The sequence below is a fragment of the Ornithodoros turicata genome, chromosome 3, assembly GCF_037126465.1.
Source record: "Ornithodoros turicata isolate Travis chromosome 3, ASM3712646v1, whole genome shotgun sequence".
Lineage (NCBI taxonomy): Eukaryota > Metazoa > Arthropoda > Arachnida > Ixodida > Argasidae > Ornithodoros > Ornithodoros turicata.
The window spans coordinates 22424259-22448607 of NC_088203.1; the positions used below are offsets into that span (position 1 = coordinate 22424259).

General features: G+C 44.3%; 2 protein-coding genes across 5 annotated transcripts in view; both read left to right on the forward strand.

The window, feature by feature from the left end:
* Positions 1 to 14994, forward strand: part of LOC135388283 (plexin-A2-like) — a 246693-nt gene extending 231699 nt beyond the window's left edge. For all 3 annotated transcript variants that reach the window (XM_064617721.1, XM_064617720.1, XM_064617722.1), the window contains 17 exons: positions 1686 to 1935; positions 3601 to 3743; positions 3874 to 4004; positions 5728 to 5787; positions 6039 to 6116; positions 6226 to 6292; positions 6352 to 6498; positions 7597 to 7786; positions 7966 to 8069; positions 8198 to 8291; positions 8422 to 8519; positions 9020 to 9109; positions 9208 to 9377; positions 10044 to 10256; positions 10341 to 10416; positions 10510 to 10584; positions 11901 to 14994. In XM_064617721.1, the coding sequence (XP_064473791.1) occupies positions 1686 to 1935; positions 3601 to 3743; positions 3874 to 4004; positions 5728 to 5787; positions 6039 to 6116; positions 6226 to 6292; positions 6352 to 6498; positions 7597 to 7786; positions 7966 to 8069; positions 8198 to 8291; positions 8422 to 8519; positions 9020 to 9109; positions 9208 to 9377; positions 10044 to 10256; positions 10341 to 10416; positions 10510 to 10584; positions 11901 to 12002 (2088 nt within the window). In that variant the 3' untranslated portion in view covers positions 12003 to 14994. The remainder of the gene's footprint in view (positions 1 to 1685; positions 1936 to 3600; positions 3744 to 3873; positions 4005 to 5727; positions 5788 to 6038; positions 6117 to 6225; positions 6293 to 6351; positions 6499 to 7596; positions 7787 to 7965; positions 8070 to 8197; positions 8292 to 8421; positions 8520 to 9019; positions 9110 to 9207; positions 9378 to 10043; positions 10257 to 10340; positions 10417 to 10509; positions 10585 to 11900) is intronic.
* Positions 14995 to 19223: 4229 nt separating this feature from the next.
* The window catches only part of LOC135388284 (kinesin-like protein KIF11), a 37587-nt gene continuing 32461 nt past the window's right edge, over positions 19224 to 24349 (forward strand). Inside the window, exons 1-4 of one of the 2 annotated variants that reach the window (XM_064617724.1) lie at positions 19224 to 19373; positions 21196 to 21346; positions 21428 to 21501; positions 23578 to 23836. In XM_064617724.1, coding sequence (XP_064473794.1) covers positions 19330 to 19373; positions 21196 to 21346; positions 21428 to 21501; positions 23578 to 23836 — 528 coding nt within the window. In that variant the 5' untranslated portion in view covers positions 19224 to 19329. Of the gene's footprint in view, positions 19374 to 19434; positions 19660 to 21195; positions 21347 to 21427; positions 21502 to 23577; positions 23837 to 24349 lie in introns of those variants that run through there. The other variant, XM_064617723.1, reaches the window with a different exon arrangement.

A 24349-nucleotide genomic window follows, 5' to 3' on the forward strand; every position in this document is an offset into this window, starting at 1 on the left:
CACTTCACCTTACTGCCATTGTTTGTTTGTTTTTCTCCATTCTGCAAGTCGGCTTCACATCATTACACTTGAGTATTTGGTGAAGCAGACTTTACACTGCTTACAGTATTCTGTCATTAACGTTCACAACTTCTATGACCTCGTGGTAAACACTGTACTCTGGGCCCTGCATGTTCCTGTAAATGTACGCCCAACTTTCAAAGTTATGTTCAGTAACAGATGGAAATATGCGCAGTTTCTACAGGAAATTCATAACATAAACATAGAAATGAGGAGATGCAGATTCCGTGGATCATGCTAACTTTCAATGCAGTTAATTCCACTAATGCAGTCTACCATACACAACACAGAGGGACCCTTCTCTCACAGTATGTTACACTGCATGAAAAGGCTCACAAATTTGGAGCAGAACATTATCAAATGAGCACAACATCGCAAAATATTTCATCATGAGGTTTTCGAAATTATTCAAAGTGGGCCTTTTCTGACTATTCAAATTCAATTTGCCTTCTGAAGAAGTTATTCGGATTCGATTCGCAATGGAAATTTTCCTGTTCACACAGGTGTACTGTTTTCTATTTGTGGCCATACTGTGTCCACAAGACGGCGATATTTGTTGCCTGAACACGTTGAACAGTTGGTGTACTTGCATGAAAACCTGGAGTAATAAAGCCTGCACCTAAGCAGTTCTTGCTGCATCTCATTTAAGATTCAAATTTAAGAAGCACCGTTATGCTGCTGTGGCACTGCATTTGTGGACTTGTTGATGCAGGCAAAAATAATTATTCGTTAATTACTCGAAAATATTTGAGTTCGATTCGATTCGACAGTGGCACTATTTGATTCGTATTCGATTCGGTCCTGAAAACCACTATATTCGCACACCTCTAGTTATCGCATGTCCCTGCGGCGAAGTGAACTCGTGTCGATAGTTATTTTAAGCCAGTGCGAGTGCTGAAATAAAGTTATTGTGAAACATTGCAGATTTAAGCCTTTTGTCTAAAAATTCTCACTGCTCGATAATTGCGTAGTACTGATTTTGTGGCTCTTTCAAGTCCAAAAAATTGGTCGGCGACTGTTGATTGAGGTTTAACTGTATTTGCCTTTTGGACAAGTGCAGATGAAGGAAAAGTCTTGATTCTTGCATCACCTGTAGCAAACCAAGTTTGTGGGTGATTACTCGGCAATTACAGCGCATCTGTCATTCTTTTTTTTTTTTTTCTTTCCCTGCTACACCTTATATACTTAGAGCCTGAAGTTTTAGGGTTTTACCCTATTCTTCCCGGAATTTGCGCCTGGAATTGAAGGTTGCCTCTTTAGGGTGAAACCCGATTTTTACCAGGCAAATTGCCATCACTGGGATGCCTGTATAGGAATGCACTAACTTAATTGTTTGGTAGAAAACGCAGTTACTACTCCACTACTTGAACCAAACCACTACAGTTAGTTTGAGTAACAGAGCCCGATTTCTCCCCGAATTTTTGCATATTGGGAATTTTTTTTCACCCGAATTTGCTAGAATTCAGTGCACATGTTTATTTACTCGATTTTCACCCCCAGAATTTACAAAAAAATTTCCCAAAAACTTCAGACTCTACTTATATCTAAAATTTTTCATAATTTTGGAGTTGAACAACACTGGGGAGCCCTACGACGTTCATTGCAACGATTGCGTTTCACTGCAGGTGGAGGTAGGAGACAAGCTCAAGTTCACCATCGGCCAGCTGAGCTACGACGTCCCAGCGGGACCCGACAGCGCTCTGCCACGACCCGTCATCATCGGAGTCACGGCTCTCGGCGCCTTCTTGTTGATCGCTGTTATCTTCATCTTGATTGCATATCGACGGAAGTCAACCGAGAGCAGCAGGGTGCTCAAAACCATGCAGGAGCAAATGGATGTGCTGGAGCTCAGAGTCGCCAGCGAGTGCAAAGAAGGTTTGTAATCTAAGTTTGTGATGGATGGTTTGCATATCGCAACGCAACCATCGTATCCTCATGTTAAAGGGACCATATAGCGTCCGGGAACGTGCGTATGAGACTGATACTGTAATGCTCGACACCGCTTCACTTGGCCGAGTTGGTCTTCCGAAAACAGCTTACATATTAAATAAAAGAGATTTATAAAGATTTGAACTCCATCTGCAGCTAGGGAAGCCCCAGCGACAGTAACATCATGATGACCTAAGCTAGGCACACTGGTCAGTTATGCACGGATAAATGCACTGCTTCCTCAGTTTAATGCTCACGGAGTCGAAAACTCTAAAAAAATGTCACCCTAATTTGTTTTCAGCTAAAAAATGAAGTGATGCTTCTCGATTTTCACGCACTTTACCAGCCGCCGTGAAAATTCTGATCGCTCTGCGCAAACAAACACTTTCACGGAGCTCGATATATCAATGTCTTGTAGAGCTCTGCACGGGCCAACTTTTGCAGGCCTGACCCAGCCCGGTGACTCAGCAAATGGAGCCCGGCGTAGCATTTCCAGCTGTGACTTGCACGTTCCTTTTGCTTACTAAACTACTACTACTACTTACTAAACTAAACACTGTCCCGTCTGTGTTGGTCCTGCAGCAAGGGCAATTTCGTAAAGCATGCTTCATCTCATGCACGGAAGCATCAGGTGAAGCCCACTTTCGGGTTGTGTCGTTTATATTCGTGGAATAGTCGAATATTCGAAAAATCGAATATTGGATATTCGATTCGCGAATTGAATAGTTCGAGCGTTTGATATTCGGTTCGAATTCGAGAGCTCGAATATTCGCACACCCCTACCACAAACATAAAAGAACTTGTGGTTTATCACCGCAACAGCACGAGGCCAAATTAAATCTCAAAACGGCCGCAGGAAAGCTTTTATCCGACGCTCTTTCACATGAGCATGCAATACTTCTCCTGAAAGAACCATCCACATTGTGCCAATCGCGTCGTTCAACCCAGTCGGATTTCCGGAAAATTCCGTGCAAAACACCATGAAATTTCGAGCAAAATAATGGATTCCACGAAATTTTCGGAATCACAGAATCGCGGAAAACCCGGGGCCTTATGCATGAACATGATGCAGTGCTTGTTTTTGCAAACATACACGCAGGAATGACACAGGCACGTGATGATATGACCTAATAGTAGTATTCCATTGCGTGGAATTAGCTACATGACCTGGCCCAGCCAGACTCTCGGAAATATGTCGGTCTGAACCTACGGTGCTGGCGTATTTTGTCGCCATGGGTCCGGTCCAGCCAGCTGTGCTGGCGTACTTTGTTGGCTCGGCTCGGCTTGGAGCACACAGCCAATAAGAAGCCCATGCAGGGCTCTAATGTCTTGTTTACATGTACTTGAATGGGGGAGTTGACAGGAACCAGCAATTTGATCGTAATATCAAAGTTGTCATTATATCGAAGCTCGTAACAAACAGGATTGACTGTATTTGCACAGCCCCAGTACCAACCTCTTTGACAAGAATATGTGTAAAAGCAACCACCATCCAGAATTAGAGGCATAGTGTCCCCCAGAGAAGCTTGGTTTTTGCGCAGAGTGGCCACCAGGCATTGTGTATCCCGGTTCTCCGCTTAAACGTGCCAACCTTGATTTGTCTGTTTGCAGCCTTTGCCGAGCTACAGACAGAAATGACAGATTTGACCAGTGACATGACAGCGGGTGGAATTCCTTTCCTGGACTACAAGGCTTACACCATGAAGGTCCTATTTCCCAGCGCAGAGGACCACCCCGTACTAAAAGAAATGCAGGTGGGTGATCAGGCACACTTTTTTGTTTTCTTGTTTTTCATGATTTGGTGCATCCTTAGCCTCGCTTTGCTACTTACTCATTTGCACGTTTGATTGGCTGTAAAAGTCGAACTTCCTTTTGGGCATGCAGGTTGATCCGGTGAAGAAGCAGTACATGGAGAAAGGCCTCTGGCAGTTTGGCCAGCTAGTCATGAACAAAACATTCCTGCTGCTTTTCATCAGGACACTAGAATCCAACCGATACTTTTCCATGAGAGACAGGTGAGCTGGCAGCCCTCTCAAATTTTATTCCCTGATGAACTTACCACCTACAGTAAATGCTGTATGACTGTATTAGCGTAAGTGGTGTCAGGAACCTGTAGAGGTATGAATTCACGAAAGTTCGCAAAATTCAAACTTTCATTTGCGAAATTCGAAAACGTTCGCTGAGGTTCAACTGCAGTCTGCATGCGCGTCTAATCTCTTTCTTGTATCCAGAAGCGTCTGTTTTAGGACTGGAGAAGCTTCCACGTATCAGGGTTATGTCTGTAATATGTGTGTAATATGATGCTATATATGTAGAGCCTGAACTTTTAGGGAAATATTTTTTCTAAATTTCAGGGTTAAAAATCGGGCAAATAAACATGTGCTCTAAATTCATGCGAATTCGACTCAGCTACTCAAACTAACTGTACTGGCTGGTACAAACGGTGATATAAGTGCATGTGCTGTCAAACAAGTTAGTGTGCATTCCTACAAACATCTCAGTGAGGGCAATGTGCCAGATAAAAATCAGGTTTCACCCTAAACAGGCAACCTTCAATTCGGGGTGCAAGTTCGGGGAAGAACCGGTTAAACCCTAAACCTTCAGGCTTTGTGTATGTGTCCATTAACTAAGTCAAAGTGGGTTTATTTGAAATTTTCAGGCCCTATGAAAAATATATATGTCGCGGTTGATTCTGAAACTACAGTGTCATTTTACTCCTCATTCATCACCGACAATAACGCCAAAAATCCTACGCGAATTTGTGGAGTTGTTTCTGCGCAATTTGATGTAATGCATGGCAAGAGCAGACGACGGACGTTGAGAACATTCTGAAATTCCCTCTCTGTAAATGTTACTTGGACAAGGCCAATCAGTGAGCAGCAGAGAGACCTTGGCGTCTGACCGCCAGGCGGGAGCGATAGCGTCTACAGCTCACGGACAAGTCTGAGATTGGCTCGTGGAATGCTGTTTCCAGTTAGCATTGTATGTGTTTGTTCAGCCACCAGCTTAACGGCAGTCATCACGTCAGTCAGCACTCACATTGGTATGCGAAAGCTGGCACATCTAGCCGTATATATATATATATATATATATATATAGCCAGCGTATTTAGTCGGCGAGGTTCTTTCACTTAGTACATTGCAGTGCGAACGCGAAGCAGACGACCTCGGAGGAAATCACCGGCGCTGCGCTCCCATTCGTGTGCCCGGCTTACGTCATACTAGCTTAGCTGCAGAGGGAGTACAAATCTTTAAAACTCGAAAGAACATGAAAGAACTGATGTTCTGAGGCTGGAACAACATAAAAGGGACTGGACCGGCAATCCAGAAGATGTGGGTTCGAGTCCTACAGCTGGCTAACCTTTTCAGTGACTTTCATCTTTCATCTTTAAAACTCGTTTATTAAACAACGAAGCTGTTTTCAGAAGAGCAACTTCGCCACGTAGACTGTGAAGCGCTAACTAACATTACCATCTCGTAAACACCTTTCAGAATACGATGGTCCCTTTAAAAGCATGCAAATGTGCTCAAAGTACGTAGTCTTTGATTGGTGTTATCGCACCGCCATCAGTGTACAAGCAAAAGGTCGGAGGTGTCGTGTGCCTGCCTAGGTCTCTAGGACATAAACCCAAGTTCACCCGTAGGAGTTAAATTGCCCGAAGTGTAGTAAACAGTTGCAGAGATGACCTGCTGGTACCATGGAGCTTATTGCAACCTCTTCTGTTTTTTCACGTTTCAGAGTTAGTGTGGCATCACTGATTATGGTTACCCTCCAAGGCAGAATGGAGTACTGCACAGAGTAAGCATTGCCATCCTGTTTCTAGCACGCATTTTTGCCAAATACAGTGTTGCCAGTTTGTGACTCCATTAATATTAAGTTTGGACTATACATATCAAGATCAATTGCACCAAGATGTTTTACGTAGGAGTAACATAGGTTTTGTTTTGTCACAAACTTTTTATGTTTTATGATGCCTTGCTAGATTACAAAAAAGAAAAATAAACTGTAAGAGCCACGTGGTAAATGTCATCATTCTTCCTTGTTCTTAGCATCCTCAAGACCCTGCTCGCCGAGCTGATTGAGAAGTGCATAGAAGGGAAAAGCCATCCAAAACTGCTTTTACGAAGGTAAGCTGTGTAGCTTCGTTACATCTCCTTTATTTTTTATCTCTCTCTCTCCTTTTTTGTATTACGATGTATTTTTCACTCCCTTATGTCTCGATTGTTTTCATTTCAGAACTGAGTCTGTAGCAGAGAAAATGCTTTCAGCTTGGTTTACATTCCTACTGTACAAGTTCCTACGGGTATGTTCGATCTGAGCATTCTGCCTTTCTAAGCGTACTTAATCCAACTGCACCTGCAGGAATGCGCTGGTGAGCCATTGTTTGTGCTCTATCGAGCCATCAAGCAGCAGGTGGACAAGGGTCCTGTCGATGCAATCACCAGCGAAGCTCGGTACTCACTCTCGGAAGAGAAACTTATACGTCAGTCCATCGACTATAAGAGCATGGTGAGACAACAGACTTTTGAATGTGAACAAAAAAGAAAAAAAAAAGTGTTATAACTTCGGGCATTATGCCGGACGTGTTTAAATGTGATAGCCGATCCCAACCACTCATTGCTAGAGCCTGAAGTTTTCAGAAAATATTTTTTTCTAAATTCGGGGATAACAATCTGGTAAATAAACATGTGCTCTAAATTCATGCGAATTTGGGTGAAAAAACTTCCAGTATGCTAAATTCGGGGAGAAATCGGGCTCAGTTACTCAAACTCACGGTACCGGTTTGGTGCAAACGGTGATATAACTGTATTTGCTGCCAAACAAGTTTGTGTGCATTCCTACAGACGTCTCAGTGAGGGCAATTTGATAGGTAAAAAATCTGGTTTCACCCTAGACGTACTCGCACGTTGCTTTTGCCTCCTTATTTTGACCACACTCATTGAAAAATTGAAAAAGCCTTATGGCCACATGATAGAGCATCTAGCATCAGCAAGGCATGGTTCCCTCAAAAAGAATGCGAAAGCAGACCAGACTTTGTTCAATGTCTGTTACCATCAACAAGAAAACGAAAATAATGCAGAAAGCGTTATTTCCGCTCGCGTTGGCGACAAGCGGAATAAGCCTCGAGCATGCTGATGGGCCCCTGGAAGAGGTCGTGCGAGAGCACAGTTCCACTGCAAACACATCAGCATCAGCACCAGCTTCTGCAGAAACAACTGCTTGAGGTGTTCAACAAGTACCTGGAGGCCATCCGAGATCTGGCGTTCTCCACTGCCCAGTTGATGGCTGAATTGTCATTATGTTGAGTTTTTGGGGTTTTACCCAAAGTGACAATGATGCAAATCGGTAGAACAAAAAAACAGGTTCTGCCCTAAAACACAGGGGCTGCATTCCCCTTGTGTGCATGTATGCCTGTGTGTCAGGCAAAATCGAGATAGAGAGAAAGAATGACTCCGATAATGCTTTTTCCTGAATCCACATAATTTCACTCGTAAAGGGGCGTTCGATGGGCAGTGATGTGTAAGCGAGGTTTCACTGTAGTGTTTGTTAGTGTTAGGTGCTGTTCCATTACCGACTTTTTGTTTGTTTGTTTGTTTTTATTTCCAGACTGCGTACGTATCAATAGCACAGTTGAGCTCCTACATGACTCCCATGGAACCGTTTGGGGACAATTGCGACGCTCCAGTCAAGGTTCTGGACTGTGACACGGTGTCTCAGGTGAAAGAGAAGGGACTTGATGCCATCTACAAGAACACACCCTACTCACAGAGGCCCAGCAAGGAGGGCTTAGACCTCGGTACGTGGCTCTTTGCGACTTTAGCAACGAGGGAACGAGCAATGCGGTCTCGTTATTTTTTATTTATTTATTTCGCACGATGAACAACTCCAAGTTTATCAAGTTGGCCCTTATAGCTACGGCTACAATTGGAGAAACTTGTTGTGTAAATTTTGGTTGTGGCTTCATTTGCTTCACAGAATGGAAGGCAGGCAACACAGGGAGGCTGATTCTTTCCGATGAGGATTCAACTACAAAGGGAGAAGGCGAGTGGAAGAGACTCAACACTCTCGCTCACTACAAGGTGTGCACACTTCCGAGCTTCACGTCCTCAGAATCTCTGTACCTACTGCTTGCGATGAAACTCCCCACTCATCATCAGTCCAATAATGTTGTTGTTGTTTGACAACCTGCTTTTTTTTAATATCCCAGGTTGGAGATGGAGCCAGTCTGACCTTGGTTCCCAAGCAATCTTCAATGTATAACCTCTCCATCATGTCCGAGAAGATGGATAAGCACAAATATGGTACGTGTTTCATTATTGTTGTCTGGCTCAGTGATTCTTGTTTACCACTCGCATTGGTGCTTTGTAATTCGCGTGAGGTGTCAAAAAAAGTTCTAACTAGCGAATCACTAAGCCATATTGTGCTCCGCAGAAACCCTCAACTTCTCGTTGAAGACAAGCCCCCCACTAAGCCGCGCCACGTCACCGTTGAACCATGACCCGGAGACCGGCTACAAGTACTGGCATCTAGTAAGTGCTCCTTTTTCATTCTGCCACATTGTCTGTGTATTGGTGCTATCAGTAGCACGAGCTTAACGTGAAAGAGTCATAAATTGGTTTCATTGGCGTGACTTACGGTAAAATGTATCATTTTATGATGCTGGTACCGTCATGTACAGCTTGGGATGAATGACTAGGATGACACACTCAAAAACCATGAGACACGAACTATCATAAAGACGTAGGATGGAGCACATGTGCACTTGGACTGCCTCTTGAGAAACCATGACACATTTCACGAGCGATATATTTGTCTATTCTCTGTCATTTTGGTGACACACGTTTTGCTAGCTATTAGGAAGGGAACGTTGCCTTAACTGTGTGTAACTCCCTTTCCTTTTGTCATTTGAATTGACATCAATCCATATCGACCATTTGTAACGGTGCCCGACGTTTTCCCTCTCTGCACGGTTGCGTAGTGCAATGCACACGTTTCTTTTTCCTCACGGAACTGTATTGTTTTCTTGCAGGTGAAACACCATGATGGTGAAAACAAAGAAGGGGAAAGGGGCAATAAGATGGTGTCTGAGATTTACCTGACAAGGCTTCTAGCAACAAAGGCAAGCACTTTCCCCCCCAAGCATGAGGATCATTACTCACTGTGCAAGGTGGCTGGCAGTATTGTGCCCCAACTTATGGCAACACATGCACTTTACAGGGCACACTGCAAAAATTTGTGGATGATCTGTTTGAGACCATCTTCAGCACGGCACATCGGGGAAGTGCACTTCCGCTTGCCATCAAGTACATGTTTGACTTCCTAGACGACCAGGCGCTGCAACATGGCATCACAGATCCAGAGGTGGTCCACACGTGGAAGTCCAATAGGTAATTAATGCAGCAAGAAATATGAATAATAGTGTACCGATTAATATGATGAGCCATGATATACTTTGAGCCATACCATACTTTGATGAGCCATGTTGGAAGAGCAGCTAAAGCCTCGCCGTAAAAAAATCTGTCTGGTCGTACTAAATCTGGAGTACATGCGTACTAGAGCACTGCACATGCTTGTCCTTACCCGAAAACCCGGTCCATCCAGGCCTACGGGCCGGGCCGGGTAAAGCTTCCTTTTTGCGGGCCCAGGTCGGTCTCGAGCCCACGTTGCCCCTCAAATTTTACAGCCTGATACACTGGGCCGGGCCAGGCATCCTATAAATTTCTCTGACTCGGGCTGGGCTTGGGCCGAGAAACTTGTGATCCTTCAGGCTTGGGTTGGGTTCAGGTATGTAGGTGTCATGCCAGGCCCTGGTGGGTAAATCAAGGGAAGGCCGGGTTCGGGCCGGGCCTGGGCCTAAAAATGCAGCCCGTGCAGTGCTCTAACGTGTACTTTCTTGCGCACTCGTGCACATTCTTGTCGCTAATGCGCCAAAAAAAACATCATCATCATCATCATCATCATCGTCATCGTGCACATTCTTCAGGTTTGAATGACACATGTGTCCAAAAGGAAGAGGAGACCTCTAGTTGTTCTGACTCTGGTTTTCTTTTCAGTTTGCCTCTTCGTTTCTGGGTGAACTTGATCAAGAACCCGAACTTCGTATTTGACATAGTCAAGTCCAACATAGTGGACTCCTGCCTGTCGGTGGTGGCTCAGACCTTCATGGACGCGTGTTCTACGTCCGACCACAGGCTGGGCAAGGACTCACCCAGCAGTAAGCTGCTCTATGCCAAAGACATACCTGTCTACAAGGACTGGGTCGAGAGGTAGGTTTGACCTATCCAGTACAGTTGCTGTCCTTCAAGTATGATGCCGGTCACGAGAGTCACTTTGGGCCATTGTCTCTCCAGGTATTACCAAGATATCAAAAATATGCCTGCCATAAGTGACCAAGACATGAATGCCATGCTCGCGGAAGAGTCGAGGGTGAGTTGTATTTCTTCATGGGGCTGGTCTCAGTGTCAGCCGTTAGACTGACCTCGTATGCTTTAATGTTTCTGCGCTTGCTTGTTTTTACAGCTTCATGCCCATGAGTTCAACACTAATGTCGCTCTACATGAGCTGTACAAGTATGCCTACAAGTACACAGACCAAGTGAGTACACACGGGTTAACCTCTTTCAGTAGGATTTGCTTGCAGATGTTTCATGAATCGATTGCTGCATTCAATATGGCGCTGTCAGTGTAGTGAAATAGTAGCAGTGGTACAATTTATGGTGTTACATATGATTCTGCTTGTTTTAGGCCTTTGCAAATAGTCTTTTTAGGGACTAGACAATGGACTCTCGTTAATTCGAACTCGAAGGGGCCGGGATGTTTGTTTGAATAGAGCGAACTAACTGGAGACGCTTTCCTGGAAGGGGGCTTGGGCACGGGGAGCGTGTGCAGGCGTGTTGCGACGCACTTCGAGTCGTGTTAATACGTTCGCGGTACCGGTTTCACTTTAAGACGCATTTAAATGACATTGGCATAATTCAAATCGTTACTGCTGCTAAACTCCGCCACTATTCAGCGCCGATGATACATCAGGGGCGCTGGTTCGCGGCTTGGGTCGTACGAATCTTTGTCACTACAGAGCGACGGGTGTGAGCGACGGGTGACGGCACGCAAGCGCACTGTCTCCCTCCTTCACGACCTCAAGAGGAAGAGAGAGAAAGAGGAGATGGGTGGATCCGTTCTGGAACAACGCGCGAGCGCCGTTGGTTCGAATTATCCAGTGTATACGCTCGTTCATTCGAATTACCGGGAGTTTCTCCCCATTGAAATACATGTGGCTTGGACGGGACCTGGATCGAGTTCGAATTATCCAGAGGTTCGAATTGAGCGATTTTGAATTAATGAGATTCTACTGTATAACTGAACCGGGTGCACATACACCATTATGCAGCATACCGTATCGGGAAAAGGAGATATACATGTATGCAGTATGTATGCATGGTGTATGTGTAGGGATCAGAATATGAAGTCGCTCCCACTGTGTTTTTTGTGCCCTTACTTGAACCTTTTCAACCTTATGTATGCAGCTTCATAACTATTCGAACACATTCAGCTTGTAATGTATCATCAGTTCGACATGAAATTCAAATATGGAATGCCACATTGGATTCAGGATTTCAATTGAACATGTCATTATTCGCTTGGTTATTCAAAACATCAGAATATTTGCACAGCCCTAATTTATTTCCAGTGAAAATAAGGAAAATCATTGGAATGAAATCTCTCGTCCATGACTGCTTTTTCGGACTGTTTTTTGTATATTTTATTGCGCAGCGACAATATGCTGCAGAGCGAAAATATTTTGCACGGTGACTCCTTGTGGACAGCCTGACAGATTAAGCAGGGTTTCGAGTCACGTTAAGTGTCCATTCCATGCCCCTTTAAGACTACAAAATCGCCTTTTGCATTTTGCAGTTGATTCAGACACTAGAAGAAGACGAGTTCTCGCAGAAGAACCGGCTCGCCTGGAAGTTGAACCAGGTGAACGCCATCATGAACGGAGAGTCAGAAGCGTGACGCTCACACTGGCATTCGGTGGATGTGTGACACGACGGAGCCTTCTGCAGTGAACACCCACCCATCCAACAAACAAACCTAGGAACTGCAACAACAAAGCAAACATAGATGGAAGGCGAGAAAGGAATAGGCGAATCTCCTCCTCCCGACACCCTCCATTGCTCGATTAATTGATGAGTTCGTTCGTATGCTTCTTTTTTTTTTTTTAATTTGTTGCGTCATACCTTCACTGTTTGCCAGGCCTTCAGTTGTCGCGCTCCTCCCCTGTTTAGTGGCGGAGCAAGCAGACTTTCGTTAGCGGAGTGTTGTGAGAACAACTTGTGCGCAACTTTACCTCGTCTCGAGTAGAGCATCGTGCATTCCTCATCTCTTTTTTTTTTCTCTCTCTCTCTCTCTTTTATCCTTGCATTTGAGTTTGACAGATCAGTTATGCCTCCTGTTTTTCACCCCATTTTTTTAAAATGTCCTTTTACTTTGATAGTTCTTAGCTCTGTCATTTTATATTCCTCGCAGTGGAAAGTGTCTGCATCATGTCGCTTGACACGTCTCCTTCCATTCCTATTCTCACGTGCAAAGCTTTCTTCTTGGAATCTGTGTTGTTGTTTTCTTTTTTTTTTCTTCTTCTTCTTTTGTGAAGGACAAGGAAACTAGCTTTTTGCGTGCAAGCGGACAAAAACGTTGTCTCACATCGCCATACATATATATTTTGAGGTAGAATACACGAGCGTATCTACGTGCACGTTTCTCGACATGTCTCGAGGCAACACGTTTGAAGACACTGGGGCGACGGAGACGGACGCTGGCGTGTCGCTTTTTCATCCCCCCTTCACTGAAAACTGTGATTGATCGAAGACAAGATGCCACCTTTTGTGTTGTGTGTGTATGTGTGTGCGTGCGTGTGTGTGCATGCGTGCTGGAGAAGAACGTCGTACTGCTACTCAACATATCAACGTGTGTCGACCACTTCAGTCGCGCGCCATGGCTGGAGACTGTGGCACGCGCCAAAGAGCAAAAAAGAAAAGAAGAAAACAAAAAGGAAGCAAGGGACTAAGTGCTGCAGAAACGAGAGAGGACATGGGAGAGTTTGGGACCTCTTCGGACAGATTTGGCACCGTGTACCTTTCAATTTGTGTGATGCAGTGTGCACAAGGAGGAAAAGCATCGTGTGGGACGAACTCGTACTGAGAGAACAAGCGATCGTTTTTTTTTTCGCGTTGCTTGTGGACTGTGTAAGGTGCTGCTACTATTATCAGTGCCTTTTTGTGACTTTCTTTTTTGCTACTGTTCATTGTTTCCTGTTATGTTTCCATCATTTTCTTTCATGTTAGAACGCATCTGAATGCCAGGCACGTTGCACACACGATGGCGCATTTCTTTTCGTGTACATCTATCGAGGCCACAAGAAGGTTGCGTAACGTTTCCTTAAAAATCTCATTTTCATTCCTCTGTTGTCATTGAAACCAGACTGTTTTTACGACTGTTTTAAATTGTTACTTTTTTAATGGTAACTTCCGAATACTTTCTAACACACAATGTAATCAGTGCGTACAACTCAATTTAATGCATGCAAAAAAATTTTTACTTTCAAATCATATGCTTGACTCATCAAATTAATGCATTTAGTTTCATTATTACGGTGTGCTTAATTAAATATTTTGGCGATTAATGATTCGTGGCATGCTGCACGTATCTGTTTGTTTGCGTAAATTTGCTACGCCCTCTGTAACATTTTTTGCATATCACCAATTGCAGAGGGTTACATTGCAGAGTAGATCTCTTGAGTGTTGTGTCTAGGGAAATGGCATTTACATTAAACATTGAGAGAATGTTTTTTTTTTTTTTCTCTCTCTCTCTTCTGCGAGTACTTAATTGTGTTTCTTGAGCTGGTAATAATGGCAGTGCGAGAACAAGTTTTTCGTGAGCGTACGAGTCTGAAATGCCTTAAAGTGAAAAATACTGTGACACGGAACAAAACAGAGAATAGTAGCCTGCCTCTCTTCTGAGCCACGTGCCAAGATGTCACAATTGAACTCTTTTCACATGCTATCACGTACCCACAGACTCGTCGAATGAAAGCGTGTGCTTGTACTTGGCATTTCTGCATGTTGGAGTACCCATGGCGCAACCTTGGCAGTGTTCTTCTCAACAGTTACCCGCGTGAATGCAACCTTGTTTCAGTTTCAGTGACGCCTGCGTTTGGACAGATAAAAGGCTTTATTTTTTTCGCGCGCATTAAAAGATACAAAGGTTGTTCCTCTAAAAGAAGAAAAGTCCTAGCAACGGAAGGACACTTCATTGTCAGAACTCTGTGTTCTTTTGGGCGCAACAAAGTACGATGAAGATCAATTTTGGGATTGTGTTAGGACAAAGTTGCTGGGCTTTCCCTGGGCTTTGGCCTTGCCTTCTACACTGCACTTCCATAACTAGTATGTTTCTCAATGTGAGACACGCAGAAAGAACAGTCGAAGCTTTTTTTTCCTTTTTTTTCTTGGTACGTTCGGGAAACACTGTTGGAAAGAACACCGGGGCAATGTTACGCAAGTCCGCTGCGACGTGAACGGCGTTTTCTTATTTGCAGAATAAAGTGGAGATGTGTTGTACTTATAATCCCGTGTACATAAAGGAAAGAGTTCCATCCTTGCTCTCCTCAAACACACTGTCTGTGTTTCCCTTTTTCCCTTCCCACATGCTATGGAGTAAAAAGGAAGAAAGGAGAGACAAGCTTTACTCCCCAATGTTCTGTGGCAGACTTTGAAGAAAAATTTCTCCTCTGTGCTTTGAAAGTGTGTGTGTGTGTGTGTGTCGTCGGCGGACTCTCTCTATCCTTTGTGTTGTGTTCCTGCGCGGACCACCGAGGGTCATCCGCCGGACTTTTGTACAACAAGCCAATTTGTAAAATATTTATAGCATACATATTTTTATTATGGTATTGGTTTAGAGAGTTCACTACCTTGCTCAAGTGATTTCTTTCATTAAAAGTGTATTAAAATGACAGGATGCCTTTGTCAGTTCATTTTACCACGCGGTATTAACAAAAGGGGGTTCTGGGGGAGTAACATGCTTCCTGCAGAACTGTACAAGCAGAAATAAGCCACAAGATGCATAATGTAGTTTTCATTCTTCATCAGCGGCATGGCCGAGCGGGTTGAGGCATCCGCTCGATGGTGGTAGCCGAGCTCATGCTCATGTACTGGTTGTGCTGTCTGAGGTTTTCCCTGGGTTTTCCGAATACTTTCCAGACGAATGTTGGCACAGTTCCACCTGAAGTCAGCCCAGGATGCATACTAACCCCCCCCCCCCATCCCCCATTCCTTCCTGCTGTCCTCTCTCCATCTGTCCACATCTGTACGTCGCTCATAGCAACAGTTGCTTCGAGGCGCTAACACAGAATTTAAGAAGAAAAAAATTACTGTTCAGCTGAATACTGGAAGCAATGGAGGTGGCTTTAGTGAGCGAACATGACTGATGTTTTCAGGACGTTTTTGTGAACACAATTGCGCAGTGATAAGACAACGTCCTGCAAAAATATACATGCCACCAGTGAACATCCCATGCATCAACGAATTTTCGAAAGCTGACACAAAACCTCATGGATACAGATTCTCCGAGGGCAGGTGACGTCATCGAGAGTTGGCTTCGCTTTCCTAGCAACAGTGCTAGCGTCTTCGCTGTTCGCCCAACGTTGGAAGCCTGCCAGTTGGTTTGTTGAGGAGACGGAAATTGACCCCGCAGGAAGCAATGTTGCCAGGTGCATTGCAGATAAACGCATCCAAGGACGTCGTGTCTCTCAAAACTATACTTTTATGATACTTCAGCTTGACATTGCAATGGCATAAATTAGAAGACTTAGTCCGTAGCACTTTAGAATGAGTTGGCTCTAAATGTCCCTCCACATCACAGGTATTTGACACTTCCCTCAATTTGAACCCCTCTCCGAGTCAGTTTCTGTATTTTGATGAGTTGTGGAATTAAAGATGTGGGCTGGAAGACTTGTAATTCGGGTTCACATTGATGCACGTGACCGACATTTACATCCATCCAGCATAACATGGGGCAGAGTTTCGCAACTCCTTTCAACGGGGTCACAGTGGAGTGGGACACTGCCCAGTGGCAGGTTGCCTCCTGCTCTATGCATGTGGAATGGGTCATGTAGTTGCATCATTGCAGTCACCCTAAGGTTGTGCAATACTTTATATTTAACGATTTAAACTGCTATCGAATTTATTTAGAAATATTGATGGCCCCCTTCTAGTTGCCCAAGTAAAAGTGGGAACAAACATGACATCTCGGTCTTGGGCACCTCTCGGTTTTCCTACGCCAGGACATCTCATCATCAAACATTGTAGTTGAATATGACATTTCAAACATCACCGGTGTAGACGTATAGATGAAACCGGAAGACACAGAACAAAAAAGAAACAACACAAACAAATTTTTGTTCCACGTCTCTCGGCTCCTTCTTTACATCTATGATGTACAGCTTGGGACAAAAGTTTACGGAACATGGCACTGGTGTATTTCTTCATCGGAGCGGTCCCCTGCTAGATATGAGGAAGAGGTCGAATAAAACATCGGGTGACCGTCTGTGCTATCCATCTCTCAGTATGTGTGTCCGTCCTGTTTGCAGCTAGGGTGTCGCTCCAATGAATGCGACACTCTGGTGTTCCATAAACTTTTGTCCCAAACTGTACCAGCTAGCCTGCGCCCTCTCCCTCGTGTTGATCACAGGTTGAACTCTTGCCATCCCAGTAAACCATCTACATCCCAGCGACGTCCATGTAACATCCTGAGCGTGACATTCGGATATCCCAGGGAGGTTCGCACAGAGCCTATACACGTCTTTTGTTCGTCCAATAGATGGCCATTTGTCCCGCTTTTTCCACATCCACGGGACGTCCCATTATTAACTCAACTAATGGACATCCGGACATTCAGAGGATATTAGATATTGGCGCCACCAATTGCGATCCGTGCGCACGAACACATATTTTGAAACATTTTGCGAGAGTTTTCGAGAGAGAGAGAGAGGGGGGGGTCGGCACCATTAACGGACCCGTAACGTGGCCACCACATAACTATTTCGTTCCCTGTTTCCCCTCTGTGCCCGTTTCTGGTATTTCCCGTAACGGACGCAGAGCGCGGCGGTTTAAATAAAGCAAACAGAGATATGGAAAAGCTCACAGTCCAAAAAGCTTCGAAAGGTACTAGCATTCCCTTTCCAAGAGAAAACACGAACTTCCGCGAATTCGAGGGTACTGCTCGCCTCCGAAACAAAACGGTGGGTGAGCTGTCTAAGTATAATTCGATTATATGCACAAAAACAACAGCCATGTGAGGAGTTGCGTGGTATTAACTCTGCAACAAGGTAACGCCTTGTGTTTCTTACTCCTCTTGGTCTGAGACACTCAGTAGGTTCATCGAAAGTCAAATTTGAGAGTGCCACAGAATTCCGCATCTCTGCCTCTTTCGCAATAAGTGCTCAATGCAACATATAGACAGTCAGTTTTGGAAGGAGCAAAATCCTGCAATCTTGCACAGGACCGCCCTTTGTTGAGAAACGTCATCCAGCCCCTGTTTGCACGTACTTTTTGGTTCGTGATGCGATCACCTCAGAATATCCAAATCTCGATGTACCCAAGATATTCGCTTTGGGACGTACAGAGGATGTACAGAATTGGATATCCCTAACAACTAAAATATTTTGAGGAGACAGACTGGACGTCCATGTGACGTCCATGAAACATAGCTATACAGTTGTGACATCTGCGACATAGTTTGGATCCAATCACGAATATCCATGGGAGGGATGTCTCAACGTCTTGGACGTCTGCGACACATTTTGGACGTCTCCAGGATATTCGTGGTTCTGGGTTCGCTCTTTTGACCCGGGCGCGCCGAGCCCCAAAGGTTGGTGTTAGTCTCTTAGCGGGACTTCCCGGGGGAGGCGGCGCCCCCCCCCCCTAGTTCATGTTCCGGGGGGACAAGCCCCCCCCCCCCCCCCCGCAGTCAGCGCTATGTCGCAGAGCCAGATGCAATTAAGATCAGCGCTGCATCCAAACCACAGCAGAGACTGCATCCGCGACTTCTTGTTGTTAGCAAGACCACGGTCCCTTGATCAGTGGCGTAGCCACGGGGGGGCTAGGGGGGGCTCGAGCCCTACCTACCTGCCACGGACCGACCCACACAAATCGTGCAAATCCGAGAACATAATATATGGGGGGGGGGGCAGTGTGACTATCGCGAAAGTTCTTGCAGTTCATGGCGTCTATCTAAGAAGCACTCTTGAATGGTTTTCAAAGTATGAGCTTTTCAAAATACTTCCAATCTCGTGACACCACTTGGTCATGACAGCCTATATACATCGTACTGTGAACGTCTAAATCAACTATTTTCGTTCCCTTTTTTAATCCTCAGTTTGCAGTGTGCACAAGTATGTGTGTGTTGTTGACACAGGATCAGCGGGGGGGGGGGGGCGAGTTTTCGTATCGAGCCCCCCCCCCCCCCCCCAACCTTTGAGGTCTGGCTACGCCACTGCCCTTGATAGCTACGCCGGCCCTTATCTACCGGCTACCACGGCCCTTAAAGAGGCACCAACCCCAAAATGCATCTTGCAATTTGTAAAATATATATCCGCCCACCATCTCATTATATCACGGTAGAAGGTGAGGCGAAGAAACACAGAGGATGACACAACAGCCTGAATTTCGCCCAAAGCAATCAGTCAATGAAACGAGGCAGTCGAAAAGGTACCAGCAGCTGGCCAGTGAGGTGTAACGGTAGGATATCTTCGGAACACATATCCGTTGGGAGCGGGTTCAACTCCCGCTGCTCCATTTCATTGACCATTCATTCTATTGCGCGCATTTCGGGTCAAACACAGAGAATTCAATGCATTTTGTTTCTTTTGCACTCAGTTTTCAAAGGCGTAATGCCTTCAGTTGTGAAGGCATTGCCCTCCCCCCCCCCCCCCTCCGGGAAAATGAAAACTCTCTGCCTCTGCTTTGCGAAGTATGAAAGCAGACGACTTGACTTGTTCCATGGGTTTCGCGATAAACTTTTCTTTGCACATTCAGCACGTTCATTATCTTTCCAAATTTCCTCCCAAAATCTATCAGGTTGGATTTTTACATAGCTAATAGGGCTAATAGTAATAGTGCCGTATATTTGAGGGCGCTGCAAACTGCTATTGTTTCATTTCATTGGTCGGATTTGACGACAGTGAACCAATGAGCGCGCGCCGTGGAATGGAACGCTTTTAAAACACGGTCTCGTCAGTGTTTGTCGTCCTGTTTTTATTCGCAGCACTCTTCAGTGGAAGCGTCAAGAAATGTTGAGGAAAAACCAACACATACAAGTGTTTGTACGTTGCAGGTACGCTAGCTTTCATTCGTGAGTGGTCCAACAACTTGGGTCGTACAAGCACTTGCGTGCATGTTTTGTTCATGGCGGGCGAGGTATTCCATATGCTACGGCCAAATATATCATCGAGCTAAAACGACGGTGTCATGGTGTCACTGCTTTTTTCACGATACTTTCTCAAACTACTAAACGACTGCATCTTTTCGTCAGCGTGCGCGGAGGAACCAAGACGTCAAACCACGCCATGCCATGGTTCCCACTGGCCCTTGATACACTTGTTTGCAAATGCCATTTTCAGGTCTGGAAAACTTGGATTTTTTTTTTAAACTCTTGATTTTGCACCTGTCTCTTGTTCTCATGGAGTTGCTTGTGCAAATTACGCTTTTCCGGCGAAACAACAGGAGTTCGCACTCTTTATTGCAATAGGAATTGGCAGCAAGAAATGAATGGCATCCTCTATTATATTTGTAAACTTTTCTTTCTGTACTGTAACCCTTAAAATTCAGTAGTTGTTAGTCGCAGCTGTCAGCTGATCAATAGTTTATCCAGAAACGCGAGCTATAGTCAGCCACAAGTAAACAAGTCAACTAAAAAGAAAAATTAAAAACTGAAGTGAATGAATAAAAGTGGGGGAAAAAGTCCCACCCTCGAAACATTGTTTACGACATTTGTCCATGTGCGTTGCTGGCAAAAGCACTTGATAGTCATGGCTTACGAATGTAAGGCCCACAGTCACATACACACAAATGAATTTTTATATTTCAACATTGTGCAACAATTTCGTGACTCATATAATATTCCATCCAGCTCCATTTCACTTACCCTTCTCTACAGCTGGCCATGTCCGGTGCAGCCTCCAGCATGAGGGCTGCGGGAGTCTCAAATGTCGTGACTTAGTAAAAAGCTGAGCCTTCGTGCTTTGGACTTCACAAATTATCACTACCTCATATCAAACAGCAATTTATAGCAAACTTGTCAAAATCTTAGTCAAAGATATTAGTGGCAGAACAGACGCGTTGCAAGGTAATCCCGAAAATTTCTCCATATTTTGTGTTTTGTCGAGTCTGTTTCTGCGTGTGTTGACAACAAGCAACAGCGTGTCGATATTCTGCCACCCCTTGAAAGAAAATGGGTCAGACCCGATACTGATTGCGATGTTCGCTGCCAGTGTGGCGCTTATCGGAACGAGGTCGCGCTAACAGGAGATTGGTTAGAAGTTGCGAGCACTGTACAAGCATTCAAAAGGTGGATGTTGTAAAGCAGCTACAGTAGGCTCGTTACTTCACACCCTGATAATTCAAACTTTTGGTTAGTTCGAACAAATCTGGAATTTTTGTTTGGCCTGCTCTGTTTTCCATGTATTGAAAAGCTGAATAATTCAAACTGCACCTTCCCTTAATTAAAACTTTTCACCAACGGGTAGAATTTCCCTACCAACAAAAGATGGAAAAAAAAAAAAGGCTGACACTTTGACAAGCTATTTGCATGCTGACAGAGCACCCATTCTATGCATAAAAGGGCTACAGAAGGTCCTGGTCTACTATTTTGTGGGTGAATCCTACCAGAAAAAAGCAGAAACTGGTGTCAACTGGGAAGCCAGCCAAATGTAGTAGCAGTCGGATTTGCATGATGCGAGTTACAGCAGTCACGACAATCAATTATAGATCATTGTCAGCGACCTCCAGCACATGACTTATACCCCCCCATGACATAATTTTCTCCTGTAGCTCATATTTTGAGGCATGTCTGATAATTCAAACATCTGATAATTCAAATAAATTGCTGTGGCCTCCAAGAGTTCGAATTAACGAGAGTCTACTGTATCGATGTGTAGGCCACAGACTGCCAGTGAGAAGAAATCCGGTAGCGCCTCCGTCGTCGAAATCAAACAGGACAAGAAAGAGGTCCTCGTCAAGGACCGTCTTTGCCCAGATAGGAACAAGGCCTTCTCCTTTGACCATGTCTTTCCTGGCACCGCTCAGCAGGTGAGATAGGTGGTGACAAAGATGCTTTATTAGCTGCTTAAAATATGCAACGCTTGTATATTTTGTGTTGACCTGTAACAGATTGAAGTGTACCAGGCTGTCATGGGGCCCATCATCAATGAAGTCCTCATGGGCTATAACTGTACAGTATTTGCGTAAGTTCCTCTGTTGTTCCTTTTCTTTGTGCATGTCTCTTAAGAAGCCCACTGTGACAAAATTCCAAAATTTATCACTGTTAATTTATGCAACTGTTAGTGCTACTAGCAAATTTACAGATCCTTGCAGCTGCTTGTATGCAGAGTGCATTCTGTGCAAGTGTTGTAATACCATCATTTTGCTGCATGTGTCGTATGAAATATGTGTCATATGAATATGTCATCTTTGCTCATGCTGTCGTCTGGACTGGGTGGTTCTGCATTCGCGACTTTGTCTGCACTTACATACTCTTACTGAGTATTGTAAGCGTGGCACTCTGACAGAAGCTCTGTCATGAGGCATTTCACTTGAGAAGGCTGTGGTTTAAGTCCAGCCTGGAATATGAAGATTTTTTTTTTCTGTGCAGGCAGAGCGGAAATGTGGGGGAGCGAACTCCATGTGACACCGGAGAATGTGTTCTGTGTTAACAAAATTTCTAATGCCTATGTGTGTCCAGTATTAATAACCAGTAGAGCGCGGATAAATCTGCACTAAAAGCTCCCAAAATATGCATACAGCCATGCAGTAAAAATCTTCAGAATATGCAGTAAAAATCCTCAATGTATAAATCTGCACTAAAAACTCCCGAAATATGCATACAGCCATGCAGTAAAAATCTTCAGAATATGCAGTAAAAATCCTCAATGTTTTTCATTGTTCTTTGTACAAAAGCGATGCACTAGGTGCCTATTTGTAAAAAGAGTGTTTTATTAGGGATAACACAGCAAAATAAAGCTACACACGGCAAAGAATACTTGCACCACATATATAAAGCGTGGAGCCAAAGGCTTTGTGTTCGTGGTTGATAAAATGGTGTACATGCAGGCTAGCTAGTGGACTAGACCCATGATGAAACAAGCCTGAGCACGGCCAACATGAAAAACATGAACATACATGTATGTTCATGTTTTTAGTGTTCCTCCTGCTCAGGCTTGTTTTGCCATGGCTTTGCGTTCGGCATTACATCATGCCGATTAAAATGCAAACACAGCCAGTCTTCGTAACGGTGAGGTGGCGGAGGTGAAATACGGTCCATCGGAGGATGGAGCAGCCAGGGTACGGACTGCACCTCACCCCACCAAAACATGGAAAATATTGGATTCCTACCAGAATTTTTGGGAAAGACTATGCAATGCCATCCCAAAAAACAGCAAAACTATATTCATGAAAAAAGTAACCTCTTGCACTCAAGCTTCTCTCGCAAAATATGCCACGACGTCCAAAACATGTATTCATATGCATCATAGAACAGTGATGGCCACTAACTACTTCTACAGTAGTTTAACTATAACTACTAATTATTTTGTGATTGAGTAGTTTAACTAGTAGTTCAACTACTTTTCAGTTGAGTAGTTAAAACTACTTTTTTAACTACTGCAATGTAGTTTAACTACATCTATAACTACTTAACGATGTCCACCAACACCAATCCCTTGTAGTGTTCTTGGACACCTAAATATGAATCACAAGCAATAATAAACTTTGGCTCAAGCCATTGCTACGATCGTCAAATACAAAGCTTGCGGCGGGATTCTTTCTGTACCTACGTGATAAACTAAGTTGCAGAATTATTTCGCAGCAAATGAGGCTTCACTAGACAAGCATTAAAAGTGAAGATTTAGTACATATGCACGACACAATTGCTCTGCACCTCCGTTCTCATCAAACAAGTAGCTCAAGGTAAAAGTTGGAAGCACAATCGTGCCGTAAAGCTTACGGCACAATCGGAAGTAGTTGGCGCCTTCAGTAACCTAACTACTGTAGTTAACTACTTAAAATAGTAGTTTAACTAGTAGTTGCCACTAGATTTCTGCAAGTAGTTGATAACTACTTTTTAACTACAATCAGGTTGTTTAACTAGTAGTTTAACTACATGTAGTTAACTACTGGCCATCACTGCCATAGAACCCTTCTGATCTGTCCTAAACCAAGACCAAAAGCGTTTTTTCATCATCCATATACGAAACTGTATCAAGAAAAAAAAAGGTGCATTTGCATGAAAATCCGTGCTCTAATAGTCTGCTTTCTCTTACTAGCTATGGCCAGACAGGCACAGGGAAAACATACACCATGGAGGGTGAACGATCCAACATGAACCTAAGCTGGAACCAAGACCCATCAGCCGGCATTATACCGCGCACGCTTCACCAGCTGTTCGAAACCCTCCAGGGCTTGGACCTAGAGTTCACCATCCGTGTCTCCTTCCTCGAACTATACAACGAAGAATTGTTCGACCTGCTCAGTGCCCACGAGGACACGACGAAGCTCAAAATCTTTGAGGACTCCACCAAAAAGGTGGGACATGTTGGAAAATCTTAGATATGGTTAGGAAGAGTGACTGAAGAACGGAAGAGTGAAATAATTTGGGATTGCTGTGACAGCTGCGGGACTTGATAATACGCAGATGTTCCTGCCACAATCCAGTATGGAACTATCAAATTGAGCAGTGTTGTCGGAGCCCTTTTTTTTCCTTTGCTGGTGTTATCCTGCTTCATTGTTAATGAAATGTTGTGCTTCTCCATTGCCTGTGCTAGCTTTTGCTTCACTACTTAGTCCCTTATGGCAAACAGGATAAAATGTGCCCAGTGGGGCTTGCCTGATTCAGTAACACACTGGATCCGTAATAAAAATGATAACAAAATAATAGTAAAAATAATGTCGTGCTGCGAAGAAACCCCAAATAGGATGAGATTTGCAATACTTTTCATTCTTCTCAACAGTTGAGCAGTTTGAGGATTTAATTTCTTTGTGAAATTTGTTACAGGAAGGCTTAAAGTGGCACAGAAATCATTTTAAACACCCAATTTT